General features: G+C 47.2%; 1 protein-coding gene and 1 long non-coding RNA gene across 3 annotated transcripts in view; one reads left to right on the forward strand and one right to left on the reverse strand.

The window, feature by feature from the left end:
* Positions 1-25533, reverse strand: part of LOC143648529 (uncharacterized) — a 97062-nt gene extending 71529 nt beyond the window's left edge. For both annotated transcript variants that reach the window (XR_013158609.1, XR_013158608.1), the window contains exons 1-2: positions 25335-25533; positions 23624-23875 (exon numbers count right to left, since the gene is read on the reverse strand). This is a non-coding gene — a long non-coding RNA (uncharacterized LOC143648529). The remainder of the gene's footprint in view (positions 1-23623; positions 23876-25334) is intronic.
* On the forward strand, positions 18783-21500 carry LOC143648864 (uncharacterized). The gene is made up of 6 exons (XM_077119314.1): positions 18783-18990; positions 19287-19397; positions 19597-19790; positions 20159-20353; positions 20720-20935; positions 21305-21500. Exons 1-6 carry the CDS (start codon positions 18853-18855, stop codon positions 21498-21500), a joined length of 1050 nt encoding a protein of 349 aa, XP_076975429.1. The 5' UTR covers positions 18783-18852.
* Positions 25534-26170: the final 637 nt, after the last annotated feature.

Here is a 26170-nt window from a genome sequence, read left to right on the forward strand (position 1 = left end):
AAAAGGTGTTAACAGCTTGTTTGGGTGGTTGGTTGAAACATGGATCAAAAGGTGGCCAACATTACCTGAGGTTGAAATGCCAGAACTGCCCTGGTATACTGTAGATGAGGGGATCCAGATGCTTAGAGAGATTGGAATGTTAGAGTGGATTTATCATGCAAAGCCTGCTCTTACACCCCAGGAATGTCCAGAGGATGCACCTTTTACCAGAACAGTGAGAAATAAATTTGTGAGACTAGCACCATCATCCCTGAAGAGCTCTGTGGTTGTACTTCTCTGTAGGTCAGATATTACTGTAGGAACTGCTGTCACTGAGCTGGAATCCTTAAACACAATGGGGATGACAGGATCCCGAGTTGGCAGAAGCCATGTGGCAGCACTTAATCACCAAAGACAGGGTAGATGCAGCTATTATAATAGACAACAAACTCAAAGGAGGCATCAAAATTATATGACACACAGAGATTTGTGGCATTGGCTAGTAAATCATGGGGTGCCTAGAAATACAATAGAAGGGCAATCTACTAAGTTCTTGTTGGAGCTGTATAAACAAAAGAGTTCTAGGTCAATGGAACAGAAGTCTAACCTGAATTACAAAAACACAGAGTCACGGCCCCTTAATCAGTTTCCAGACTTGAAACAGTTTACAGACCCTGAGCCCCTTGGATGAAGGGGAGGCCAGGTCCCTACGGGGGAGAAACCTGTTACACTGCCACAAATTTATACTGCTAACCTTCCTCTAAGTCTTACCCAAGGAGACCGACGGCCTTTTACCACGGCAACTGTGCATTGGGGAAAAGAAAATGATCAGATATTTCGGGGATTATTAAACACTGGTTCAGAAGTGACATTAATTCCAGGGGACCCAAAAGGTCACTCTGGACCACCAGTCAGAGTGGGGGCTTATGGAGGCCAGGTGATCAATGGAGTTTTAGCTCAGGTCCGTCTCACAGTGGGTCCAGTGGGCCCCCGGACCCATCCTGTAGGTATTTCCCCAGTTCCGGAATGTATAATTGGCATAGACATACTGAGCAACTGGCAGAATCTGCACGTTGGTTCTCTAACTTGCGCAGTGAGGGCTATTATGGTGGGAAAGGCCAAGTGGAAGCCACTAGAACTGCCCCTAACTAGCAAAATAGTAAATCAAAAGCAATACCGTATTCCTCGAGGGATTGCAGAGATTACTGCCACTCTTAAGGACTTGAAAGATGCAGGGGTGGTGATTCCCACCACATCCCCCTACAACTCTCCTATGTGGCCTGTGCAGAAAACAGATGGGTCTTGGAGAATGACAGTGGATTATCATAAACTCAACCAGGTGGTAACTCCAATTGCAGCTGTTGTTCCAGGTGTAGTATCATTGCTTGAGCAAATCAATACATCACCTGGTACCTGGTATGCAGCTATTGATCTGGCAAATGCTTTTTTCTCAATAACTATTAGTAAGGACCACCAGAAACAGTTTGCTTTCAGCTGGCAAGGTTAGCAATATACTTTCACTGTCCTACCTCAGGGGTATATCAACTCTCCAGCCCTATGTCATAATCTTGTTCGCAGAGACCTTGATCGTTTCTCCCTCCCACAAGATATCACACTGGTCCATTATATTGATGATATCATGATTGAACCTAGTGAGCAAGAAGTAGCAACTACTCTAGATTTACTGGTAAGGCATTTGCGTGTCAGAGGATGGGAGATAAATACAACAAAAATACAGGGGCCTTTCACCTCAGTAAAATTTCTAGGTGTCCAGTGGTGTGGGGCATGTCGAGATGTCCCTTCTAAGGTGAAGGATAAATTGCTGCATCTGGCCCCTCCCACAACCAAAAAAGAGGCACAATGCCTAGTTGGTCTTTTCGGATTTTGGTGACAATATATTCTTCATTTGGGTGTGCTACACTGGCCCATTTATCGAGTGACCAGAAAAGCTGCTAATTTTGAGTGGGGGCCTGAAAAAGAGGAGGCTCTGCGACAGGTCCAGGCTGCTGTGCAAGCTGCTCTGCCACTTGGGCCATATGATCCAGCAGATCCAATGGTGCTGGAAGTGACAGTGGCAAATAGAGATGCTGTCTGGAGCCTTTGGCAGGGCCCTATAGGAGAATCACAACGAAGACCCTTAGAATTTTGGAGCAAAGCCTTACCATCTGCTGCAGATAACTACTCTCCTTTTGAGAAACAGCTTTTGGCCTGCTACTGGGCCTTAGTAGAGACTGAACGCTTCACCATGGGCCACCAAGTTACCATGAGACCTGAGTTGCCTATCATGGGTTGGGTGTTGTCTGACCCACCAAGCCATAAAGTTGGGCATGCACAGCAGTACTCTATTGTAAAATGGAAATGGTATATACGAGATAGAGCCAGAGCAGGTCCTGAAGGCACAAGTAAGTTACATGAAGAAGTGGCACAAATGCCCATGGTTTCCACTCCTGCTCCTACATTACCTTCTCTTTCCAAGACCAGAGCTATGGCCTCTTGGGGAGTTCCTTACAGTGAATTGACTGAGGAAGAGAAAACTCGGGCCTGGTTTACAGATGGTTCAGCACGATATGCAGGTACCACCCGAAGGTGGAGAGCTGCAGCATTACAACCCCTTTCTGCGGTGTCCTTGAAGGACAGTGGTGAGGGGAAATCCTGCCAGTGGGCAGAACTTCGAGCAGTGCACCTGGTTGTTCATTTTGCATGGAAGGAAAACTGGCCAGAGGTGCATTTGTATACTGACTCATAGGCTGTTGCTAATGGTTTGGTTGGATGGTCAGGGACATGGAAAGACCATAATTGGAAAATTGGTGACAGAGAGGTCTGGGGAAGAAGCACGTGGATAGACCTTTCTGAGTGGGCTAAAAACATGAAGATATTTGTGTCCCATGTGAATGCACACCAGAGGGTGACTTCAGGAGAAGAAAGATTTTAATAATCAAGTGGATAAGATGACCTGTTCTGTGGATACCAGTCAGCCTCTTTCCCCAGCAACTCCTGTCATTGCCCAATGGGCTCATGAACAAAGTGGTCATGGTGGCAGGGATGGAGGTTATGCATGGGCTCAGCAACATGGACTTCCACTCACCAAGGCTGACCTGGCTACGGCCACTGCTGAGTGCCCAATCTGCCACCAGCAAGACCCACACTCAGCCCCCGATATGACACCATTCCCCGAGGTGACGAGCTGGCTACATGGTGGCAGGTTGATTATATTGGACCACTTCCTTCGTGGAAGGGGCAGCGATTTGTTCTAACTGGAAAAGACACATACTCTGCATATGGGTTTGCTGTCCTTGCACGCAATGGTTCTACCAAAACTACCATCCATGGACTTACAGAATGCCTTATCCATCGTCATGGTATTCTGCATAGCATTGCTTCGGATCAAGGAAAACACTTCACAGCAAATGAAGTGCGGGAACGGGTGCATGCTCATGGAATTCTCTGGTCTTACCATGTTCCCCATCATCCAGAAGCAGCTGGATTGGTAGAACGGTGGAATGGCCTTTTGAAAACTCAATTACCATGCCAACTAGGTGGCAAAAGCTTGAAAGGCTGGGGTAATGTTCTCTAGGAAGCTGTGTATGCTCTGAATCAGTGTCCGCTATATGGGTGTGGTACCACTCACTATTACTCCTAGGGATCGACTAGGAAAATGTTTGCTTCCTATACCTGCTACCCTGAGTTCTGCTGGTCTACAGGCTTTAGTTCCAAAACGGGGTGTGCTTCCTCCAGGAGAAACAACAATGATTCCACTGAACTGGAAGTTAAGATTGCCACCTGGTCACTTTGGGCTACTTAGGCCTCTGGAACAACAAGCCAAGAAGGGGATTACATTATGTCTGGGGTAATTGACCCTGACTATCAGAAAGAAATGGGACTGAAACTACATAATAGAGGTAAAGAAGAGTTTTCTTGGAATATAGGAGATCCCCTAGGGTGTTTATTAGTACTACCATGCCCTGTGATTAAAATCAATGGAAAACTGCAACAACACAATCCAGGCAGGACTACTAATAGCTCTGAAACTTCAGGAATGAAGGTTTGGGTCACCCCACCAGGCAATGTACCACGGTCAGCTGAAGTGTTTGCTGAGGGTAAAGGGAACATGGAATGGGTAGTGGAAGAAGGTAGTGATAAATATGAACTTCGACCAAGTGATCAGTTATAGAAATGAGGACTGTAATGCTGTTTTGTTCATGTTATACTATTCAAGTTGTAAGATATCAAGCTTAAGAATGGATATCACCCAAGGATTTGTACCCTACTCTGGGGAGATTTAATGTGTTTCCAGTTATATGCAGGACAGTTGAGTATTGTCAGGTAAAAAGAAAAAAAAATGTGTGCTTATTTGTTTTCATTTGAAAATTAAGTATGGTTTAATATGATATATATATATATATAGGTGCCAAGTTGACAAGAGGTGGACTGTCATGGTTAGGGACACGTGTCAACTTGGCCAAGTTGTGGTAGCTGTTTATCTGATTGGGCAAGTACTGGCCTGTCTGTTGCAATGAGGATATTTCATAGGATTAGGTCATGATCATGTCAGCTGCATCCACAGCTGATTCCATTTGTAATCAGCCTAAGGGGAGTGTCTTCTATAATTAGCGATGCTAAACTAATCACGGGAAGCCTTTTAAGGAGGACTCAGAGGAGACAGGCCCCATTCCTGCTTTTGCTGGTGAGCCTCTCCTGCGGAGTTCATCCAAACCCTCCATCGGAGTCCTCGGCTTCACAGCTCGCCCTGTGGATTTTGGACTCTGTGTTCCTGTGGTAACGTGAGACACTTTTATAAATTTTATATTCACAAGTGTTCCCTATTTATTCTGTTTCTCTAGAGAACCCTAACTAATACAGAACAGTTTTGTAAAGCTACAGTGACGACAAAGCATACACAGCCAGAGATCTGTGGAGATACAGAAGGAAAAAGTTCCCAGGGACTATGAAATTCATCAGCCCTTTCTCTGACATTAAGGTACAATCTCTGGATGCCTTAGTTTGGACATTTTCATGGCCTTAGATCTGTAACTTGCAACCTAATAAATTCCCTTCTAAACGCTGTTCCATTTCTGGTGTATTGCATTCTGGTAGCTTTAGCAAACTAAAACAGGGACTGTTTTGGTTTAAGCTTTTACATACCCAGAAAAGGCCTTGTCCTTTTAATCCGTTTTGTGCACATAGACCAGTTATAGGTGGCACTACTTTGTGAAACAAGAACAAGGCTTCAAGCTTCCACCATAATTTCCTTTTTCACAAACCTTTGGAAACTACTGTATCTGTTCAGGCTTTTCCCCATATTTTCCTTCTTCTGCAATAGCCATTTACATTTAATCTACTCATCTTTTCCTTTTAGTAAAAACACTTTCTTTTTCTCCTTTCTATATGCTATTACTTTAAACAAACATTTTATTACTTGCAATTACCACCAACACTGAAGTTGTCAGAATAATGTTAAATACTTAAAATACTTCAGTTACTGCGTACTTGAAACCTCAATATACAATTTAAAAAAAAAAAGACCGATGGTACATATCAAGACCTAAAAAAAAACCTGTAAGGATAAAACTTGCAAGCAAGGAGTTTTTCAATATTAAACAGCTTCCCCAATTTAAAAAAATGAAACATAAAATCAAAGGGGAGCCACAAATTTGGAGTCAAAGATATTGGGCCTAGGCCTAATCCCTTTGTCGGGGAGAAAGGGATTAAATTCCTTGTTCAACTTTGCTAGCTGCCAGAATGCAATATTCCAGAAACATAATGGCTTTTAAAAAGTGGAATTTAATAAGTTGTTAGTTTACAGTTCTAAGGTCTGTAAATGTCCCAATGAAACCAAGTGTATAGAAATGTCCAATCTAAGGAACCCAGGGAAAGATACCTTGGTTCAAGAAGGCTGATGAAGTTCAGGGTTTCTGTCTCAAGTGGAAGGGCACATTCTGAACACAGTCAGAGTTCCTCTGTCATCTGGAAGGACACATGGAAGAGAGGGTGTCATCTGCTAGCTTCTTCTCCTGGCTTCCTGCTTCATGAAGCTCCCCAGGAGGCATTTTCCTTCTGCATCTTCAAAGGTCACTGGCTTGTGGACTCTGCTTCCTGTGGCTATGTCATTCTGCTCTGCTCTCTCCAAATCTGCTCATTCTCCAAGCCTCAAGATTGAATGCAAGGCAAGCCAGAGGGTCAGGAGGATGGGGTGGATAACAGTGAACCAAAAGGAGGATAATGGGGTGGAGATGCAGTGAACCACTATTGGACCAAGACCTAAGGGGAAGCTCAGACACATCATAGGGTAGACGTCTGTATAAGAAGGCATCTTGGGGTGGAGTTTTGGCTTGCACGACTCAAATCTAGTGGGACCCTTTTGTCCTAGGAGGTTCTCATGTGGGTGAACATTTCTCCTGTGGCAAAGGCAACTCCAAAGTAGGAGCCAGTGTGATGCTCAGAGCTTTAGCTGTCTCCTTGACCACCTGTAGTACCACCTCTAAACCTAGAACCAGCAGCAGCCAAACACCAGCCACAGGGCTGCAGAAAATTCCAGCTCAACCTTAGCACAAAGATCTCAGATAGAGCCAACTCAAAAGCCAAAGCCAGCTCAGGCAGCAGCTTTAGCTCCAACTCCTGAGGTTCAGCTAGGTTCAGCTCAAGAAAAAGAGACTTCCTGAAACTCCAGTAGTACCTCTCGCACGCAAGGGCAATATACAGCACCAATTTCTGGGCTGAAGGCAGCAAATCTCAGGATTGTGACAACATCAGCTATAAGGTAGAACCGAGTCCAGCTGAGACCCAGCTCCCAAGTGAAAGCCGTTGCTGGCACATAGTCAGCACCTGCCCCAGAGGTAGACCCTCCTTGGGTCAGTTCCCGAGCTAAAGCAACATCAGTGATAAACCCGGGTCAGAAAGCAACTCCTGTGGCACTTCCACCAATGTGGTCAGTGGCAGCTCCAGCAGCAACCTGAGGGTCAGAGCCAGCTCCGGTGCTCGGTCCACAGAGACGTCTTCTATCACCCCAAATCCAGAGCTACAAACATCTGCAGCCTCAGCTCCTGATTCTGAAGCAGCTTTAGGAGCACCTTTAGACACACTTCCTTATGGGTCTTAGTGTGTCGATTGCTCCAGCATTCTCTTCTATTTCACTACAGCTCTCCAGGGCCGGGGGCATCTTACTATTCACCTCAACTTTCTGGCTCTGCGAACAGCATCTGTGCATGTGGATGAGCTGTGCTGCATTTGACTAGGTTTATATTTTATAGGAGTGTCTGGAGTTGCTGTGGGAAGAGGGTATCTGGGAGTGCCCTCTTGGGGATTCAGAGCTCCTGGTACCAGACTCCCAGCCCACCAGGCAGAGGGTATGCACATAAGGCCCAAGGAAGGTGCTCCAAAGTCTGGCTTGCAACAGGCCTGGGGAACACCGTGAGAACTTCCCTCCCACTTGCCTTACTGACCTCTGCTGACTCCAGGGAATTACAGGTTTGGAGCCTCTACTATCATCCAAGAGCAGGGCCTGGGCTGCTGGCTGCTGCTGGGGTTCCTGCAGGGAGCAGGTGCTGGAAGGGATGGGGGAGTGATGCGTGACCTTGTTCTTGCCCTGGGCGAACCCGATGTGGAGGACCAGGCAGTCCACCTCCCTCGGGTGATGGAGAACATGGCCTGGGAGGGCTGCAGGCACTGCACACTCTGCTTGAGGAAGTGACTGAGACCCCTCCCTCCTGGGGTGCTCCCCATTGATCCTCAGTACACACCACGACAGTCACTGTTCCCACTGGAGAAGCTTCAGGGATGGAAGATGAGGCTCATGGAGGTTCGGGATCCGGCTGTAGGTGTCTGGCTGTGAACTGAGCCTCAATTTTCTCATCTTCAAGTGGAGAAGAACATCTACTTCCGGGCCCTGTTTGCCACCAGGTGGGGACTTACCTTGGGGGAGATGCTAAGGTCACTTCCTGAGTGGACTGCATGTGTGTTTCCACCCAACAATGAGCTCCCTGAGAGCAGAACCTGCTTTCTCCTTCTCTCTCTTCCTCCGGGGGCCAAGCTGCTGGACACTGAGTCAGTGGCCTGACACCCGCATCCTCCCAGCCCCTGAGCTCCCTTGAGGAAACCCCTGAAAGCAGGCTGCCCCCCAGGCCTGCCCCATCAGAGCTGCTGGGGTTCCTCTCCTCACTCTGGGCTGGGTCCCACCTGTGAATGCACCCACATCTCATGTGTGTCCTGGGGTGGGTGTGTAATTCTCCCGTATCCAGAAGAAGGTTTGAGATCAGAAGCTTTCTGTGGTAAAAGAATCTTGATTGTTGATTCAACTTCTTTAGTTGATGATGGGCAATTCAGAATATCCATTGCTACTTGAGTGGCCAAAAAATAGTCTCGTCAAGATAGGTGGAGGGGAGGGGGCCAAGATGGCGGCTTAGTAACATACGCACGTCTTAATTCCTCCTCCAGAGCAAATACTAGGTGACTAGAAACAGTGCAGAACAGCTCCCGGGGCCACAGCAGGGACCGGACACACAGCATACCCCAGTCTGGACTGGCTGGACCATCTGCGAGACTCCGCTGCCGTGAGCTCCCCGAGCGGCACGCGCTTCCCTGGGCTCTGGCGGCTGGTGGCCGACGCCCCTCCCTTCCTCCTTCCCAGACCAGCTGAGAGTCTCAGAGAGGCAAGTTTCCCAAGCTTTGGCGGCCAGCACCCCTCTTTCGCGGGCAGCTTCCCAGACTGGCTACGAGTCTCGGATCAGCGGGCTCCCCAAGCCGCAGCGGTAGGCGACTAGCGCCACGCCCCATGGGCAGCTTCCCGGTCTGATGGCGGGTATCGGATCGGCGAGTTCCCCGGGGCACAGCGGCCAACAACCAGTGCCCCTCCCCCACAGGAGGCTGCTCGGAGGGAGAGGAGGGAGTTTCTGACAGTGGCAGGGACTGGGTCCAACCAAACACCAATAGTGGCATTAATAAAGGAGCCACAACATCTTTTGCTGGTGGGACCCACAGACAGACAAGCACCACATACTGGGCAGGATAAAAAAAACAGAGCCCAGAGACTTCACAGGAAAATCTTTCAACCTGCTGGGTCTCACACTCAGGGAAATCTGATTAAATGTCCAGATGCCAGCAAAAAATAACAAATCACACCAGGAAAATTGAAGATATAGCCCAGTCAAAGGAACAGACCAATAGTTCAAATGAGATACAGGAGCTGAGACAACTAATTCTGAATATACGAACAGAAATGGAAAACCTCTTCAAAAACCAAATCAATCAATTGAGGGAGGACATGAAGAAGGCAAGGGATGAACAAAAAGAAGAAATGGAAAGTCTGAAAAAACAAATCACAGAACTTACGGGAATGAAAGACACAGTAGAAGAGATGAAAAAAACAATGGAAACCTGCAATGGTAGATTTCAAGAGACAGAGGTTAGAATTAGTGAAATGGAGGATGGAACATCTGAAATCCAAAAAGAAACAGAAACTATAGGGAAGAGAATGGAAAAATTTGAGCAGGGGCTCAGGGAATTGAATGATAATATGAAGCACACAAATATACGTGCTGTGGGTGTCCCAGAAAGAGAAGAGAAGGCAAAAGGAGGAGAAAAACTAATGGAAGAAATTATCACTGAAAATTTCCCAACGCTTACGGAAGACCTAAAATTACAGATCCAAGAAGTGCAGCACACCCCAAAGAGAATAGATCCAAATAGGCGTTCTCCAACACACTTACTACTTAGAATGTCAGAGGTCAAAGAGAAAGAGAGGATTTTGAAAGCAGCAAGAGAAAAACAATCCATCACATACAAGGGAAACCCAATAAATCTATGTGTAGATTTCTCAGCAGAAACTATGGAGGCAAGAAGACAGAGGGATGATATATTTAAATTACTAAAAGAGAAAAACTGCCAACCAAGGATTCTATATCCAACAAAACTGTCCTTCAAAAATGAAGGAGAAATTAAAACATTTCCAGACAAAAAGTCACTGAGAGAATTTGTGACCAAGAGAACAGCTCTGCAAGAAATACTAAAGGGAACACTAGAGTCAGATACGAAAAGACAGAAGAGAGAGGTGTACAGAAGAGTGTAGAAAGAAGGAAAATTAGATATGATATATACAATACAAAAGGCAAAATGGTTGAGGGAAGTATTACCCAAACAGTAATAGCACTAAATGTTAATGGACTGAACTCCCAATCAAAAGACATCAACTGGCAGAATGGATTAAAAAACAGGATCCTTCTATATGCTGTCTACAGGAAACACATCTTAGACCCAAAGATAAACATAGGTTGAAAGTGAAAGGTTGGGAAAAGATATTTCATGCAAATAACCACCAGAAAAGAGCAGGAGTAGCTATACTAATATCCAACAAATTAGACTTCAAATGTAAAACAGTTAAAAGAGACAAAGAAGGATACTATCTACTAATAAAAGGAACAATTCAACATGAAGATATAACAATCACAAATATTTATGCACCAAACCAGAATGCCCCAAAATACGTGAGGAATACACTGCAAATACTGAAAAGGGAAATAGACACATCTCCCATAATAGTTGGAGACTTCAATTCTCCACTCTCATCAATGGACAGAACATCTAGACAGAGGATCAATAAAGAAACAGAGAATTTGAATATTACAATAAATGAGCTAGACTTAACAGACATTTATAGGACATTACATCCCACAACAGCAGGATACACCTTTTTCTCAAGTGTTCATGGATCATCCTCAAAGATAGACCATATGCTGGGTCACAAAGCAAGTCTCAACAAATTTAAAAAGATTGAAATCATACACAACACTTTCTCGGACCATAAAGGAATGAAGTTGGAAATCAATAATAGGCGGAGTGCCAGAAAATTCACAAATATATGGAGGCTCAACAACACACTCTTAAACAACCAGTGGGTCAAGGAAGAAATTACAGGAGAAATCAGTAAATATCTCGAGGCGAATGAAAATGAAAACACAACATATCAAAACTTATGGGACACAGCAAAGGCAGTGCTAAGAGGGAAATTTATTGCCCTAAATGCCTATATCAAAAAAGAAGAAAGGGCAAAAATTCGGGAATTAACTGTACACTAGAAGAACTGGAGAAAGAACAGCAAACTAACCCCAAAGCAAGCAAAAGGTAAGAAATAACAAAGATTAGAGCAGAAATAAATGAAATTGAAAACATGAAAACAATAGAGAAAATCAATAAGACCAGAAGTTGGTTCTATGAGAAAATCAACAAGATTGATGGGCCTTTAGCAAGACTGACAAAAAGAAGAAGAGAGAGGATGCAAATAAACAAGATCAGAAATGGAAGAGGAGACATAACCACTGACCTCACAGAAATAAAGGAGGTAATAACAGGATACGATGAACAACTTTATGCTAATAAATACAACAATGTAGAAGAAATGGACGGGTTCCTGGAAAGACATGAACAACCAACTTTGACTCAAGAGGAAATTGATGACTTCAACAAACCAATCACAAGTAAAGAAATTGAATCAGTCATTCAAAAACTTCCCAAAAAGAAAAGTCCAGGACCAGATGGCTTCACATGTGAATTCTACCAAACATTCAAGAAAGAATTAGTACCAACTCTACTCAAGCTCTTCAAAAAAATCGAAGTGGAGGGAAAGCTACCTAGTTCATTCTATGAAGCCAACATCACCCTCATACCAAAACCAGGCAAAGATATTACAAAAAAAGAAAACTACAGACCAATCTCTCTAATGAATATAGATGCAAAAATCCTCAACAAAATGCTAGCAAATCGAATCCAGCAACACATTAAAAGATTTATACATCATGACCAAGTAGGATTCATCCCAGATATGCAAGGATGGTTCAACATAAGAAAATCAATTAATGTAATACACCATATCAACAAATCAAAGCAGAAAAATCACATGATCATCTCAATTGATGCAGAGAAGGGATTTGACAAGATTCAACATCCTTTCCTGTTGAAAACACTTCAAAAGATAGGAATACAAGGGAACTTCCTTAAAATGATAAAGGGAATATATGAAAAACCCACAGCTAATATCATCATCAACGGGGGAAAAGTGAAAACTTTCCCCTAAGATCAGGAACAAGACAAGGGTGTCCATTATCACCACTATTATTCAACATCGTGTTGGAGGTTCTAGCCAGAGCAATTAGACAAGAAAAAGAAATACAAGGCATCAAGATTGTAAAGGAAGAAGTAAAACTATCACTGTTTGCAGATGATATGATACTATACGTCAAAAACCCGGAAAAATCCACAGCAAAACTATTAGAGCTAATAAATGAGTACAGCAAAGTAGCAGGTTACAAGATCAACATTCAAAAATTTGTAGTGTTTCTATACACTAGCAATGAACAAGCTGAGGGGGAAATCAAGAAAGGAAATCCATTTACAATTGCAACAAAAAGACTAAAATACATAGGAATAAATTTAACTAAAGAGACAAAAGACCTATACAAAGAAAACTACAAAAAACTGTTAAAAGAAATCACAGAAGACCTAAATAGATGGAAGGGCATACCGTGTTCATGGATTGGAAGACTAAATATAGTTAAGATGTCAATCCTACCTAAATTGATTTACAGATTCAATGCAATACCAACCAAAATCCCAACAACTTATTTTTCAGAAATAGAAAAAGCAATAAGCAAATTTATCTGGAAGGGCAGGGTGCCCAAATTGCTATAAGTATCTTGAGGAAAAAGAACGAAGCTGGAGGTCTCACGCTGCCAGACTTTAAGGCATATTATGAAGCCACAGTGGTCAAAACAGCATGGTACTGGTATAAAGATAGATATATCGACCAATGGAATCGAATAGAGTGCTCAGGTATAGACTCTCTCATCTATGGACATTTGATCTTTGATAAGGCAGTCAAGCCAACTCACCTGGGACAGAGCAGTCTCTTCAATAAATGGTGCCTAGAGAACTGGATATCCATATGCAAAAGAATGAAAGAGGACCCGTACCTCACACCCTATACAAAAGTTAACTCAAAATGGATCAAAGATCTAAACTTTAGGTCTAAGACCATAACACAGTTAGAGGAAAATGTAGGGAGATATCTTATGAAACTTACAATTGGAGGCAGTTTTATGGACCTTAAACCTAAAGCAAGAGCACTGAAGAAAGAGAGAAATAAATGGGAGCTCCTCAAAATTAAACACTTTTGTGCATCAAAGAACTTCATCAAGAAAGTAAAAAGACAGCCTACACAATGGGAGAAAATATTTGGAAACGACATATCAGATAAAGGTCTAGTATCCAGAATTTATAAAGAGATTGTTCATCTCAACAACAAAAAGACAGCCAATCCAATTACAAAATGGGAAAAAGACTTGAGCAGAACTCTCTCAGAAGAGGAAATACAAATGGCCAAAAGGCACATGAAGAGATGCTCAAGGTCCCTGGCCATTAGAGAAAGGCAAATCAAAACCACAATGACATATCATCTCACACCCACCAGAATGGCCATTATCAACAAAACAGAAAATGACAAGTGCTGGAGAGGATGTGGAGAAAGAGGCACACTTATCCACTGTTGGTGGGAATGTCAAATGGTGCAACCACTGTGGAAGGCAGTTTGGCGGTTCCTCAAAAAGCTGAATATAGAATTGCCATATGACACAAATACCATTGCTAGGTATCTACTCAGAGGACTTAAGGGCAAAGATGCAAACAGACATTTGCACACCAATGTTTATAGCAGCATTATTTACAATTGCAAAGAGATGGAAACTGCCAAAATGTCCATCAACAGACGAGTGGCTAAACAAAGAGTGGTATATACATACGATGGAATATTATGCAGCTTTAAGACAGAATAAACTTATGAAGCATGTAATAACATGGATGGACCTAGAGAACATTATGCTGAGTGAGACTAGCCAAAAACTAAAGGACAAATACTGTATGGTCCCACTGATGTGAACCGACATTAGAGAATAAACTCGGAATATCTCATTGGTAACAGAGACCATCAGGAGATAGAAACAGGGTAAGATAATGGAGCTGAAGGGATACAGACTGTGCAACAACACTGGATACAAAAACTCAGATATGGACAGCACAATACTACCTAATTGTAATGTAATTATGTTAAAACACTGAATGAAGCTGCATCTGAGTTATAGTTTTTTTTTCTTTTTTTAAATTTTTTTCTCTCTATTATTGTTTTATTTCTTTTTCTGTTGTCCTTCTATTTCTTTTTCTAAATCGATGCAAATGTACTAAGAAACGCTGAATATGCATCTATGTGATGATATTAAGAATTACTGATTGTATATGTAGAATGGAATGATTTCTAAATGTTGTGTTAGTTAATTTTTTTAATGAATAAAAAAAAAAAAGAAAAGGTGGAGAGAGACGTGGAGTGTACATGGGACAAGATGGAGTTGGCCCCACCACAGCCATATGCAAACTACAGCTCAAGGTAAAAAAAAAGCTAAATGTAATTGCTGAATCTTGAAAAGCTCTTCAATTAAAATGGAGCAGAAGCATTTCATGGACATGGACTTGCCGAAAATTTTTAAATATGACACCAACAGCATGAGGAACAAAATAAAATGGGTTATATGAAAATTAAAAACTTCTGTGCATCCAGTAAAGCCAACTGACCTGGGACAGAACAGTCTCTTCAATAAATGGTGCCTAGAGAACTGGATATCCATATGCAAAAGAATGAAAGAGGACCCATATCTCACAGCCTATACAGAAATTAACCCAAAATGGTTCAAAGACCTAAGTATTAGATCTGAGACTATAAAACTGTAAGAAGAAAATGTAGGGAAATATGTTATAAATCTTGTAATAAGTGGCGGTTTCCTAGACCTTACACCCAAAGCAAGAGCATTGAAGAGAGAGAGAGAGAGGAACTCCTCAAAATAAAACACTAGTGCACATCAAAGAACTTTGTCAAGAAAGTAGAAAGACAGCCTGCACAATGGGAAACAACATTTGGAAATGATAGATCAGATAAAGGCCTAGTATCCAAAATTTATAAAGAGATTGTTCAAATCAACAACAAAAAGACAGCCAATCCAATTACAAAATGGGCAAAGGACTTGAACAGACACTTCTTAGAAGGGGAAATACAAATGGTCAAAGGGACATGAAGAGATGTAGGAGCCAAAGCGTTAAAATAGGACCTGCAGAATTTGTTGGGAGCAGCTGGCTTTCCCTGAGTGGGCAAGAAACTGAGGAGATTGTTACTTGCTTTGTTTGGAACAGTCTGGGAGGAACAGAATGTTCATTTACCCCCAAACGGTTAGTTAAGTATGAAGAAAGTTAAGTACTTTGTTTCCTTAGGAAAAGCAGGCAGGCCTTTTGTTACCCCGCAGTATATAACCAGGATCTGGTTCAGAATAAAGTTGTCTGTTGTTTGCTAAAGTTAAGCTTCAGACCCCCTGATCCCATCTGTTTGTCTCTTTCTTTCTTTCACTCTCTCTCTCTCTCTTTCTCATAATTCCTTAATATCCTTCGAGCTCTGTTTCATAGGAAGCAACAAAGACATGCTCAACTTTCCTGGCTGTTAGAGAAACGAAAATCAAAACCAAATTGAGATACCATCTCACACCCACCTGCATGGACATTATCGATAAAACAGAAAATGACAAGTGCTGGAGAGGATGTGGAGAAAGCGGCACACTCATCCACTGTTGGTGGGAATGTCAAATGGTACAACCTCTGTGGAAGGCAGTTTGGTAGTTCCTCAAAAAGCTCAAGATAGAATTGCCATATGACCCGCCAATACCACTGCTAGGTACCTACTCAGAGGACCATGAGGGCAAGGACACAGACATTTGCACACCAATGTTTATAGCTGCATTATTTACAATTGCGAAGAGATGGACACAGCCAAAACATCCATCAACAGGCGAGTGGCTAAACAAACTGTGGTATATACATATGATGGAATATTATGCAGCTGTAAGACAGAATAAAGTTATGAAGTATGTAACAACATGGATGGACCTTGAGGACATTATGCTGCATGAGATTAGCCAGAAACCAAAGGACAAATACTCTATGGTCTCACTGATATGAACTGACTTTAATGAATAAACTTGGAGAATTTCGTTGGTAACAGAGACCATCAGGAGATAGAAATAGGGTAAGATATTGGGTAATTGGAGCTGAAGGGATACAGATTGTGCAATAGGACTGAATGTAAAAACTCAGGAATGGACAGCACAATACTACTGAACTGTAATACAATTATGTTAAAACACTGAATGAAGCTGAATGTGAGAATGAAAGAGGGAGGAGGGCTGGGGCATAAATGAAATCAGGAAGAAAGATAGACGATAAAGGCTGAGATGGTTTAACCTAGGAATGCCTAGAGTGTATAATGACAGTGATGAAATGTACAAGTTTAAAAAATGTTTTGGCACGAGGAGGAACAGAGGAATGTCATTACTGCAAGGTGCTGAAAATAGATGGTAGTTAATATTTAAATTTCAACTTATGTGTGAGACTAAAGCAAAAAATGCTTATTTGGTACAAAATTTGTATTTTGACTAGTGCATTTCCTAATATGACTTATGTCGACAGCTTAATTGAACACTGTAAGTACATGGAACCTTGAGTAGGACATGAGATTTTGTTGGTTTGTCCAGAGTGATGCCCCGATGAATCCTAGAGTGATTGAACAGTGATATAAAAGTATTTGCAAAGTCTGCTTCGGGGAATGGTGAGGAAGGGGGAAAGTTCAACTTCCCCAAGTTGAATTCTTGATATTCTCACAAGCAGTGTGGACAAGAAAGCTATAGTCTGAGCCCCCGATCTTGGAGTTTGTTCATATGAAACTTAACCCCGCAAAGGATAGGTCAAGCCTACTTAAAATTAGGCCTAAGGGTCACCACAAGAGAACCTCTTTTTTGCTCAAAGTGGCCTCTCTCTCCAGCCAACACACAAGGAAACTCACCACCCTCCCCCTGTTGGCGTGGGACATGACTCCCAGGGGTGTGGACCTACCTAGCAATGTGGGACAGAAATCCTAGAATGAGCTGAGCATCAAGGGATTGAGAAAACCTTCTCGACCAAAAGGGGGAAGAGTGAAATGAGAAAAAATAAAGTGTCAATGGCTGAGAGCTTCCAAACAGAGTCGAGAGGTCATCCTGGAGGTTATTCTTAGGCATTAAATAGATATCACCTGTTAGTCATGATGTAGTGGAGAGGCTGGAGGAAGGAAACGGCCTGAAAATGTACAGCTGTGTTCCAGTAGCCATGTTTCTTGAAGATGACTGTATAATGATATAGCTTTCACAGTGTGGCTGTGTGATTGTGAAAACCTTGGGTCTGATGCTCCTTTAATGTACCTTGTCAACAGATGAGTAAAACATATGGAATAAAGATGAATAATAGGGGGGGAAATGTTAAAATAAATTTAGATTGTAATGCTGGTGATCAGTGAGGGGGAGGAGTGGGGGGTATGATATGAAAAACAAATATTACTTATAATAAAGAAGTGTTTATTAGAAGTTTGGCAATAAAAAAAAACTGTGCATCAAAGGACATAATCAAGAAAGTCAAAAGACAGCCTACAGAAAGGGAGAAATTCCTATGTCTGATATGTGTTTAATTCATCCAGAATATATAGAAGCCTGCCACCACTAAACAACAAAAGCACCTACAACCACATGTAAAACGGGTGCAAACATAAACAGGCATTTCTGCAAGAAGAGACGCAATGGGACCACAAGCATATGAAAGCATATTTAACATCAACAGGCGTTAGGCAAATGCAATGAGGAACCACCTCACAAACACTGCTGTGGGGATGATTCAGCTGGAGGTGGGGAAATGGCAGGATGTCGGGTCACAGAATCCACAGGGGTCTGCCTCCCCAGGGCATGCGAGGGCATCCAGGAGAAGAGGGAACTGGAGGCCGGCCCCCATGCAGGGCACTGAAAGGTGGGCGAACCCCAGAGGGGAAGAGACTACTGGAGAGAAGGCCTCAGTTTCCCCTTCTCTAATTGGGCTAGGAGAAGTGTGTCACCCTCGGTTCTCCACCAGTGACCCGCGGTGCTCTCAGGCCCTGAACGATATGTTCCACTCGCTTGGGGACCTGGTCAGCAGAAACAGGTTTGGTGGTTTGGGGAACTGAGCACTTGGGGTGGCACAGAGCATGGCAGAGCACCACACCACCTTCGGGGGCCCGGGGAGAGGACAGACCTTGTGGAAGCATGGAGGAAATGCTACCGAGAATGGGATGCCTTTGGAGGTTTACACCCAAGGGGAACAAGGCTGCTTTTCTCTGACTTTCGAGTCACCCTGGATGTGGACTGAGAAATGATGTCAAGGGGTTTGTGACTTTCCCAAGACCACACCTGTGAGCTCAGCCCTGAGTAGAGGTGGGTCCCTGCTGCCTCCACCCCACAGGCCGTCCTTCCCCCTCTCAGCCCCTGCAGTAGCACAGGTGAGCCCAGCCTCAAGTGTAAAAGGAATTATCACACATCCCCCATTGGCGGCCCTGGGCAGGAGAAGCTGGAATGTCCCTTGAGCAGGAGGGGGAGGGGGAGGTGCTGAGAGGCACCAGCACTTGCAGGAGCACAGGACTGGGAGGAGGAGAGTCGGGTCTGAACCAGACTCTGAGCCCTCAGTTTCCTCCTGACGTCCCCACGCCATAGGGAGCAGTGTGGGGGGTTGTGAGGGTGACACAGTGCAGGGAGGGAGATGACAGGAAGCAGAGGGAGGGCGGTCACCCCACAGAGAAGCACGGGGGGAGATTCCATTCATGGAGGGGACCAAGGAAAGGGACCAGGGGGTGACCTCAATTCCTTGGAGAAGGAGCCTAACAGAACTTGGAACCCCGGTATCCAGGCACCTACATTCTAGACACAGACCCTAACAGCTCACTCGCAAAGAGGTGCTCGAGAGAACAAGATGTTCTCCTGTTGTCTACCTGTGGGCAGAGGCCGTGGCCTCAGGAGACCCCATGGGGACAGCCTCTTCCGACGCTGCAGGCGCTGGCTCAGCTCCTGCCCTCGAAACCTCTGGCCTTGTACCAGGAGGACCCACCAGGTAACCCAGGGTCCTGTCCAGGAGCTCAGGCCAAGTCAGCCTGGTGGTCCTGCCTGGACAGCCTGAGACCTCCCAGTCCCAGAGTGGGGGGTGGGGAGGAACATGCGCAGGGACAGGCACTTGGCAAGGTCAGGTGGTTGGCGATGGACACCTGGTGGACCTGTCATGCCCCCTTCCAGGTCATGGCTGCGTGGGGTACGGAGAGCAGGAGGGGCACCCACCTCACGGCTTCACCCAGAATCGTGGAGTTGATGTCTCCTGTCCTCCCAGCCTACATGATGGTCTTCTCTTTACAGACCTCCACCCGGAAGAGGGGTCCAGAACTGGATGATTACGACTTCTACACCATCCCTGTGACCACAAGACCGGTGGACCACACCAACAGCAGTGCCCAGAGGAGACTGCAGGTGAGATGGGGGCATAGAGCTTCACTCTTAGGTGCCAGGACATCGATGGGGCGTCCGGGAATCAAAACCAGGTTGGGCAGCCCCTATGATCACTCAGGAATTCCAGGGTGTAGGTCCTCATTCTGACTCCCAGACAGATCTGTTATTGAGAAACCTAGGGTGAACCCAAACAGCACATGTGTTTCCTATTGCTAACCAGGGTGATGAAAATATTACTACAAATGTGGAGACGAGACCAATAAACAACCTCCAGAGGACCAGCTGGAGAAAGAGGACCGAGGATCGCCAGGTCTCTCTTCACATACACGGGGAACCCTGTGTGTTGGCCAATATCCTGGGGAATGGCGGATACATCACCCGCCACCAACAGGTCCTGGACCAGACGGTGACCAGGTCAGTACCCTTGCCAACATCACCGCTGACACAGTTAGCACTTGTCATACGATCTGGGACATCCTATCAACTCCACAGGCCTCAGAGGATACATCTGAGTGGTGGGAGTGAAAGCACACAGGACACGGGGCTATTGAGAACACAAGGGGATGAGCCACGGGATGGGCAGAGCCAAATGAAGCCTCTCAAGTTGGGCATGGGTGACAGGTTGTTCCTCTCTTGCCACAAGGGCAGTGTGCAGGAGGAGACCCTCACAGGCAGGCAGAGAGAAATCAACACATACTCATAAACTTCTGTTGTGCTGCCCTGACCCTTTTGGCACCCATGGAGGAGCCATTCATGGCATGTCCTTATCTCTTCCCTCATAGTGTGAAGATGACTCTGTTGACCACCTGGAGGAGTCAAACCTGGTTCAGGTCATCCACAGGGCCTGTTGGTTTGGAACCTGAGCTGTGCCTGGTGGCCACAACTACAGTCTTTGAATTTGTTTGCAAGACCATTTGCCAGGGGAACATGAGAACAAGGTTCCCACCAGAACAGCAAGTGTGGCAGCTGGTCTCAAGGTCTGTGCCTTGCCCACCATCCCTCTTGATTCAGCAACCCCTGCCATGAGACATGGGATGTCACTTGCTGTCTCTGATCCTCAGGGGAGACGACCAAGGGGTGGGATTGAGAGAACACAAGATGCAGGCTATGGTAGCACAAAGGTAATGATCAGGGGATGAGCGCCCTCAAGTGGAGCTTCTTAAATTGAGCATGGGAGATAGGCTGTTCCTCTGTTGCCCGAGGGATGGTATAAGGCATAAGACCCTCACGGGTAGGCAGAGAGAAGTCAACACGTGCTCCTGAACCTCCATTTATGGTGTCCTGACCCTTCTTCCAGCCATGGAGGAGCCCCTCATGGCATGTCCTTCTCTTCTCCCACGCAGTGTGAAGAGGACCCTCCATGGGACCTGCAATCCAAACCAGGCCAGACTCAGTAGTGGGCCAGTTAACATCTTTCAGAGGGCCAGCTGGGGAAAGAGGACTGGTGATCTCCGGGTGCCTCTTCAGATGCACAGGGAACCCTGTGTGTTGGCCAACATCCTGAAGAATGGCGGATACATCACCCGCCACCAACAGGTCCTGGTCCAGAAGGCCACCAGGTCAGTGCCCTTGCCAACATCACCGCTGACTCAGTTAGCACTTTCCATGGGATCTGGGACATCTTATCAACTCCCCAGTCCTCAGGGGATACATCTGAGTGGTGGGAGTGAAAGCACACAGGACACGGAGCTATTGAGAACACAAGGGGATGAGCCACGGGATGGGCAGAGCCAAATGAAGCCTCTCAAGTTGGGCATGGGAGATAGGCTGTTCCTCTGTTGCCTGAGGGACAGTGTGAAGGATGAGATGCTCAAGGGTAGGCAGAGAGAAGTCAGCACTTGGTCAAGACCTTCCATTTATGGTGTCCTGACCGTTCTTGCAGCCATGACAGAGTCACTCATGGCTTGTCCTTCTCTTCTCCCACACAGTGTGAAGAGGACCCTCCCTGGGACATGCAATCCAAACCAGGTCAGACCCAACAGAGCGCCAGGTGGTGGACAACCTGGGCAGTGCCTGGAGTCCCATTATTTGTTCTCTCCAAGCACATTGCTGGGAAACCAGCAAAGAGTTTATGTTATCTTATTCATAATTTTTTTTCCTTGTTTTTTCCATTTTCTTGTTTAAATAAAATTTAAATATTTATTTTATGCTTTTGACCCGTGTCTGTCAGTTCCTTAGATACATTGCATTCCTCTCCTACTTTGCATCCGATCTCGGAACCCACCCCACAGTGCAGTCACTCTTCTCTTGCCTTTTTCTGACCCTAGTATCCACTGATCTGCTTCTTTGTCATGTGTCCTTGTTCCCGGGAGTGGTGCTCACTGCTTAGACCCTTTATTCCTGGGCCAGAGATGGGATGAAGGATGGAACCTCTATCCTCACTTGACAGATGGGATGGCCTGGCTCAAGGAGGTTAAGGTCTTGCCCAACTGATTTCATTTGGAAATTTGGGGGTCAGAGACTGGAACTCAGATCTGGGGCCAGGCTTTGTCATCTGATTCATGCCTTTGTGGGTGGGACCCTCCTTTTTCAGCTCTTGCCCAGGGCTGCTCCTCCTGCCTAATCCAGGTGTGGCTGGGTCAGTCCATGTGGGACCCCGGGTACAGGCAGAAAGTGGCCTGTGTAGAGCAGGTGGGAAACGCGTGCCTGGGACCTCATGGAAATTATCCACAGGAACTCCTCCACCGTGCACGGTAGATGGGCATCTGGGAGGATGCGACAAAGGGGATTGGAGGTCTCAGCTGTACTAAGGAAGAGAACAGACACTGCCCTGTTTGGCCAGGTGCTCACAGCGCATTCCAGCCCTGCAGATGACGTTGGAAGGAGGTTGGAGACAGGGCATGGAAGTTTCTGGTGAATTCCTCAGGACTGACAAGGAAATTGGGATCCTCATGTGGGGAAAGGGAAAGCTGTGGCAGATCATGGAGTTTGCTATTTTACTTGTATTTACACCTTACCCTCTGTGAAGTTTTGAGGCATCTTCCTCCTAAAATTCAGCATCAGGAGCGATTTTTTCTCATCAAGTGGATGCGTGTTCCTTGTTTGATCAGATAAAAAGTTTGCCCTGAGATGGTTCCCTCTTGGCCCTGACTAAAAGCAAGCTCATAGTTCAATTTCTGCTTTCATGCTTAAAGCCTCGTCTCAGACTTCTGTGTGTTAGTGTCCCTAACTTCTTTCATTCTGATTGACTTTTATCATATGGAGTCTTAAATGTGTTCACGGGCTTCATCTCTTTTCAAAGGGATGAAATGATGCCCTGTAGAGCCACGAACCAGGGACCACCAGGCTGTGCTCTCCCCACCCAAAGAGCAGGGGGGCTGGGAAATAGACTTCTTAACCTTCCAGGGGGTGGCCTGGAGGGTGGGCAGTCTGTGCAGGGCTGGGTGGGTCAGCACGGCAAGGATGGGTCTTGTGAACACCACTGAGACCCGGAGGTGAGAGCAGGTGGTGGTGGAGTCTGTTGGGTTGACAGCAAACCATGGATTCAAATCGAATCCCTTCCTGTGGGTCTGGAACCAGTGTAAGTGGGAAATTGACCCCAGACCTGGTTGGATATTTCAGGGAAGTCCAAGCTTCTCACATGGTCACCTGAGGAGGGACCAGCTAAGGCCTGTGGACAGGTGCCCCCGCCAGCCTGGGGACAGTGGCCAGCCTGGTTTTGGCCGCCACACAGCCTCCCCCAGCAGATGGGTTTAAGGCAACAAACCACCAGAACTCCCTCCCTGAGCCTGATGTGGGAAATGGAAAGTGCCGGTGCCCCTTCCCCACTTGAGCCAGCTGGGGTAAAATCAGGTCACGTGAAGCTGGGAGCACTTCAAGGTAGCTGCCACCATCATCACTGTCTCATCTGAAACATATTTTGTCTCCAAACGGCCACCCTCCCCCACCCCCCGCCACCGCCTCAGCACCATGCTCCATTCCGTTCTCCTGCAGACCCTGGAAACCACTGATCTGCCTCTGTCTGCTGCGGCCCTGTGCCCTGGGCCCTGGGCTGAGCTCATGGAGGACTTAGGTCCCAGCACAGAGACAGGCTCAGCAGGGAGCTGCCGTCCTCCTGTCACAGATGGGGCTGGCGCAGGTCAGGGAGGTGAAGGGATTTGTCCAAGGGTCCCAACTGGAAGGTCGGCCACAGGGACTAGAACTCAGACCAGGGTCCACGGCAGGGCCAGATGGCTTTTCTCTGATTCACCCATTTGTGGCTGGGACCCTTCTGTGCCCCCCCCAGCCCAGGGATCGTCTCCACGCACCTTATCCAGGTCTCCAGGGTCAGTCAGGAGGTGAGGCTGGCCTTGTGGACACGAGGTGGCAAGTACAGAGCAGGTGGGGATGGTGCACTAGGTGGAGACTGGAGGGACGGGAGGGTGGCCCACAGGGCTGAACACCTCCTTCTCTGGGAGCAGTGACGTGGATGGTCCAGGCAGTCTCATCCCCGCAGGTGCTGTCCTTGGTGATGGAGGGCTGCAGGCATAATTTCTACATGTCCTTGACCTTCAGGGTCCCTGCAGGTGATAGGAGGGCCTGCTGAGAGGTCAGCTCCCTGGCCCCCATCACAGCCAAGGGCTCAGCCAAGCACCCCCAGCTCACACCTTGCCAGTTGCGGGGCCTCACTGTTATCTCCAGGGCTGCAGTGGGGGACAAAGGGGATGACTTTGAAGCTGTGGACATCAACCCCAAGAGGCTGAGCTCCCTGTAGATGTCTCCCTGAAGCCTTCTTCCCTGTTCACGACACCCACCTGTGAGTGATCAGACAAGGGGCAGGTCAGGTGAGCTCTGGGCTGACACTAAAATGATGGAGGGTCACCGAACAGGCAAAGGGACTCTCCAGAGTCTCCCCAGGGACAGCAGGAAGGTGCTGACATGGGTGTGGGTGGTGACTCCACATTTAAGACAACCACAGACACCCCACTTGCACACACTGATTGAAGAGGCTTCAGCCCCTCCCCTCCCTGGGGTCCTGCTCAGTGAGCCTCATAAACAGCCTCTTCAATCACCGTCACCATCAGTGAAGCTTCAGGATAGAAGGAGAGGCCAGAGGAGTTCGGGTTCTGGCTACAGCTGCCTGAGCCTCAGTTTCCTCACCTGTAGGGTGGGGAATAGTCTCTACTTCCAGACCCTGTTTGCCATCAGGTGGGGGGCTTATGGGGCCCCCTCAGGGGTAGGTGCTCAGGGGTCACTGCCTGAGTGAACTGTTTGATTCTAGGCAACACGAGCTCCTGGAGGAGCAGAACCTTCCTTTCCCTTCTCTCTCTTTCTCTTGGGCCCAGGCTGGCTGGACACGGAGTGGGTGGCCTGATGCCCAGGTTCTCCCAGGCCCTGTGCTCCCTGCTGGGAAAGACCCCACGGGCAGGTGTAACACGCCCACAACTGGACCCTCAGAGCTGCTGCGTGGTGTCCTCTCCTTGCTCAGAGCCCCCGGCTCAGTGCTCCCCCTGGGGCCCCATCCTCGCTGTCCTCACCCTCAAGGCTGGTTCAGGGCCCCTCCTCGGGTGTGTTGTGCAAGCTCAGCCCTTGGGGTTCAGACCCACTGCTGGGTGCTGTCAGAGCCATGTGACAGGCAAGATAAGAGTGACCCCTCAGAGCCTCAGTTTCCTCCATTGCCAAGGGGCCGAGGGACCTGCCCCCTTGAAGTCAGGCAGGGACTAAACCAGGCAGGGGAGGCCGGAGGGCCTGGACTCAGGAGGGCACCCGGACCAGGGGCTCCAGCCCAGGCCCAGCCCCTGAGTGTCAGCACCGGGCCTAGCGAGGCCAGAGCAGGGGCTCGGATCCCCCTGCGGGCTGGACTGGGTTCCCCAGGGCTGGGGACCCTGAGCGCTGGAGCCTGGGTACCTCACCACATGGGGCGCAGTACGGGGCCAGGAGGGGCTCCCCGCCCACAGGAACTGCCCCCACCGGGCCCCTCCTCCCTGGGCGCCCTCACCCCCGACAGCAGCGGGGACGGGGCAGGTGGGGGGCCCTGACCTGCCTCTCCTGGCCTCCTGGACCACTGGCCCCCGCAGGGCCGCACAGCCCCGCCCGTCGTGTCCTCAGGCTCCCCGGGAGCATCAGCCCCGGCCCCGGCTCTCCGCCCGGGCAGCTTTGGGGTGTCCCAGGGACGCAGGGAGAGTGGGGGGCCACCGAGCACGGGAATGGGGGGCACCTGCCAATCCATGAGCGCACCGAGCTGTTGGCTCACTGCGCATGCGCGCGGCGAGGGGCAACTCGGCCCCTCCTCCCGGCCTCGCGCGGCCCCGTGTGCGCGCGTAGCTGCCCCCCCTCCCCCACCCGGGTCTGGGGTCCGGCGTTAGGGGCGCCTTGTCCTGTGCTGGGAGGACAGTGAGCATGGCCGGGGAGTGTCCGGGGACTTCCTTCTGCTTCTCCTTTTCTTCCCCAAGAAGAGCCTCTGGTTCTCCCTGAGAGCAGCAGTCGCCACCCATTGCTGCTGCTGGGGAGACCTCCTTCTAAATGCAAGTGGGCGCTCCATTTCCTATTGGGCGCCGTCATTTCTCCTTTAAGAAAGGTTCAGTCACAGCTAATGGGGTCTACATGCTTATCCTCTCAGTAGTCAGCCCTGGAATTCATCCACACATCCGACCGTCCATCCGTCCTTCCATCCCTCCATTTGTTCATTTATTCCTGCATCATCAATCTTTTGAGCGCCTGCCTGTGCACGGTACTGTCCTGGACAATGAGGATACACTGTAGGCAAGTCAGAAAACACATCCCTGCTGGCCTAGAGTAAGAATAGTGCTCTGGCTAAATTTTGCTGGAATTATGATACAATTTTACTTTATTCTAGAAAAAAATATGGGTAGAGG

Source organism: Tamandua tetradactyla, chromosome 10 (assembly GCF_023851605.1).
Source record: "Tamandua tetradactyla isolate mTamTet1 chromosome 10, mTamTet1.pri, whole genome shotgun sequence".
In the NCBI taxonomy this organism is placed as follows: domain Eukaryota; kingdom Metazoa; phylum Chordata; class Mammalia; order Pilosa; family Myrmecophagidae; genus Tamandua; species Tamandua tetradactyla.

What these genes read in the sequence shown, in the direction of transcription:
- LOC143648864 (XM_077119314.1), top strand. Translation starts at nt 18,853, where the DNA reads ATGTTCTCCTGTTGTCTACCTGTGGGCAGAGGCCGTGGCCTCAGGAGA. An exon ending in GTACCAGGAGGACCCACCAG is followed by an intron (nt 18,991 to 19,286) that starts GTAACCCAGGGT and finishes TTCTCTTTACAG; the next exon opens with ACCTCCACCCGGAAGAGGGG. An exon ending in GTGTGGCAGCTGGTCTCAAG is followed by an intron (nt 20,354 to 20,719) that starts GTCTGTGCCTTG and finishes TCTCCCACGCAG; the next exon opens with TGTGAAGAGGACCCTCCATG.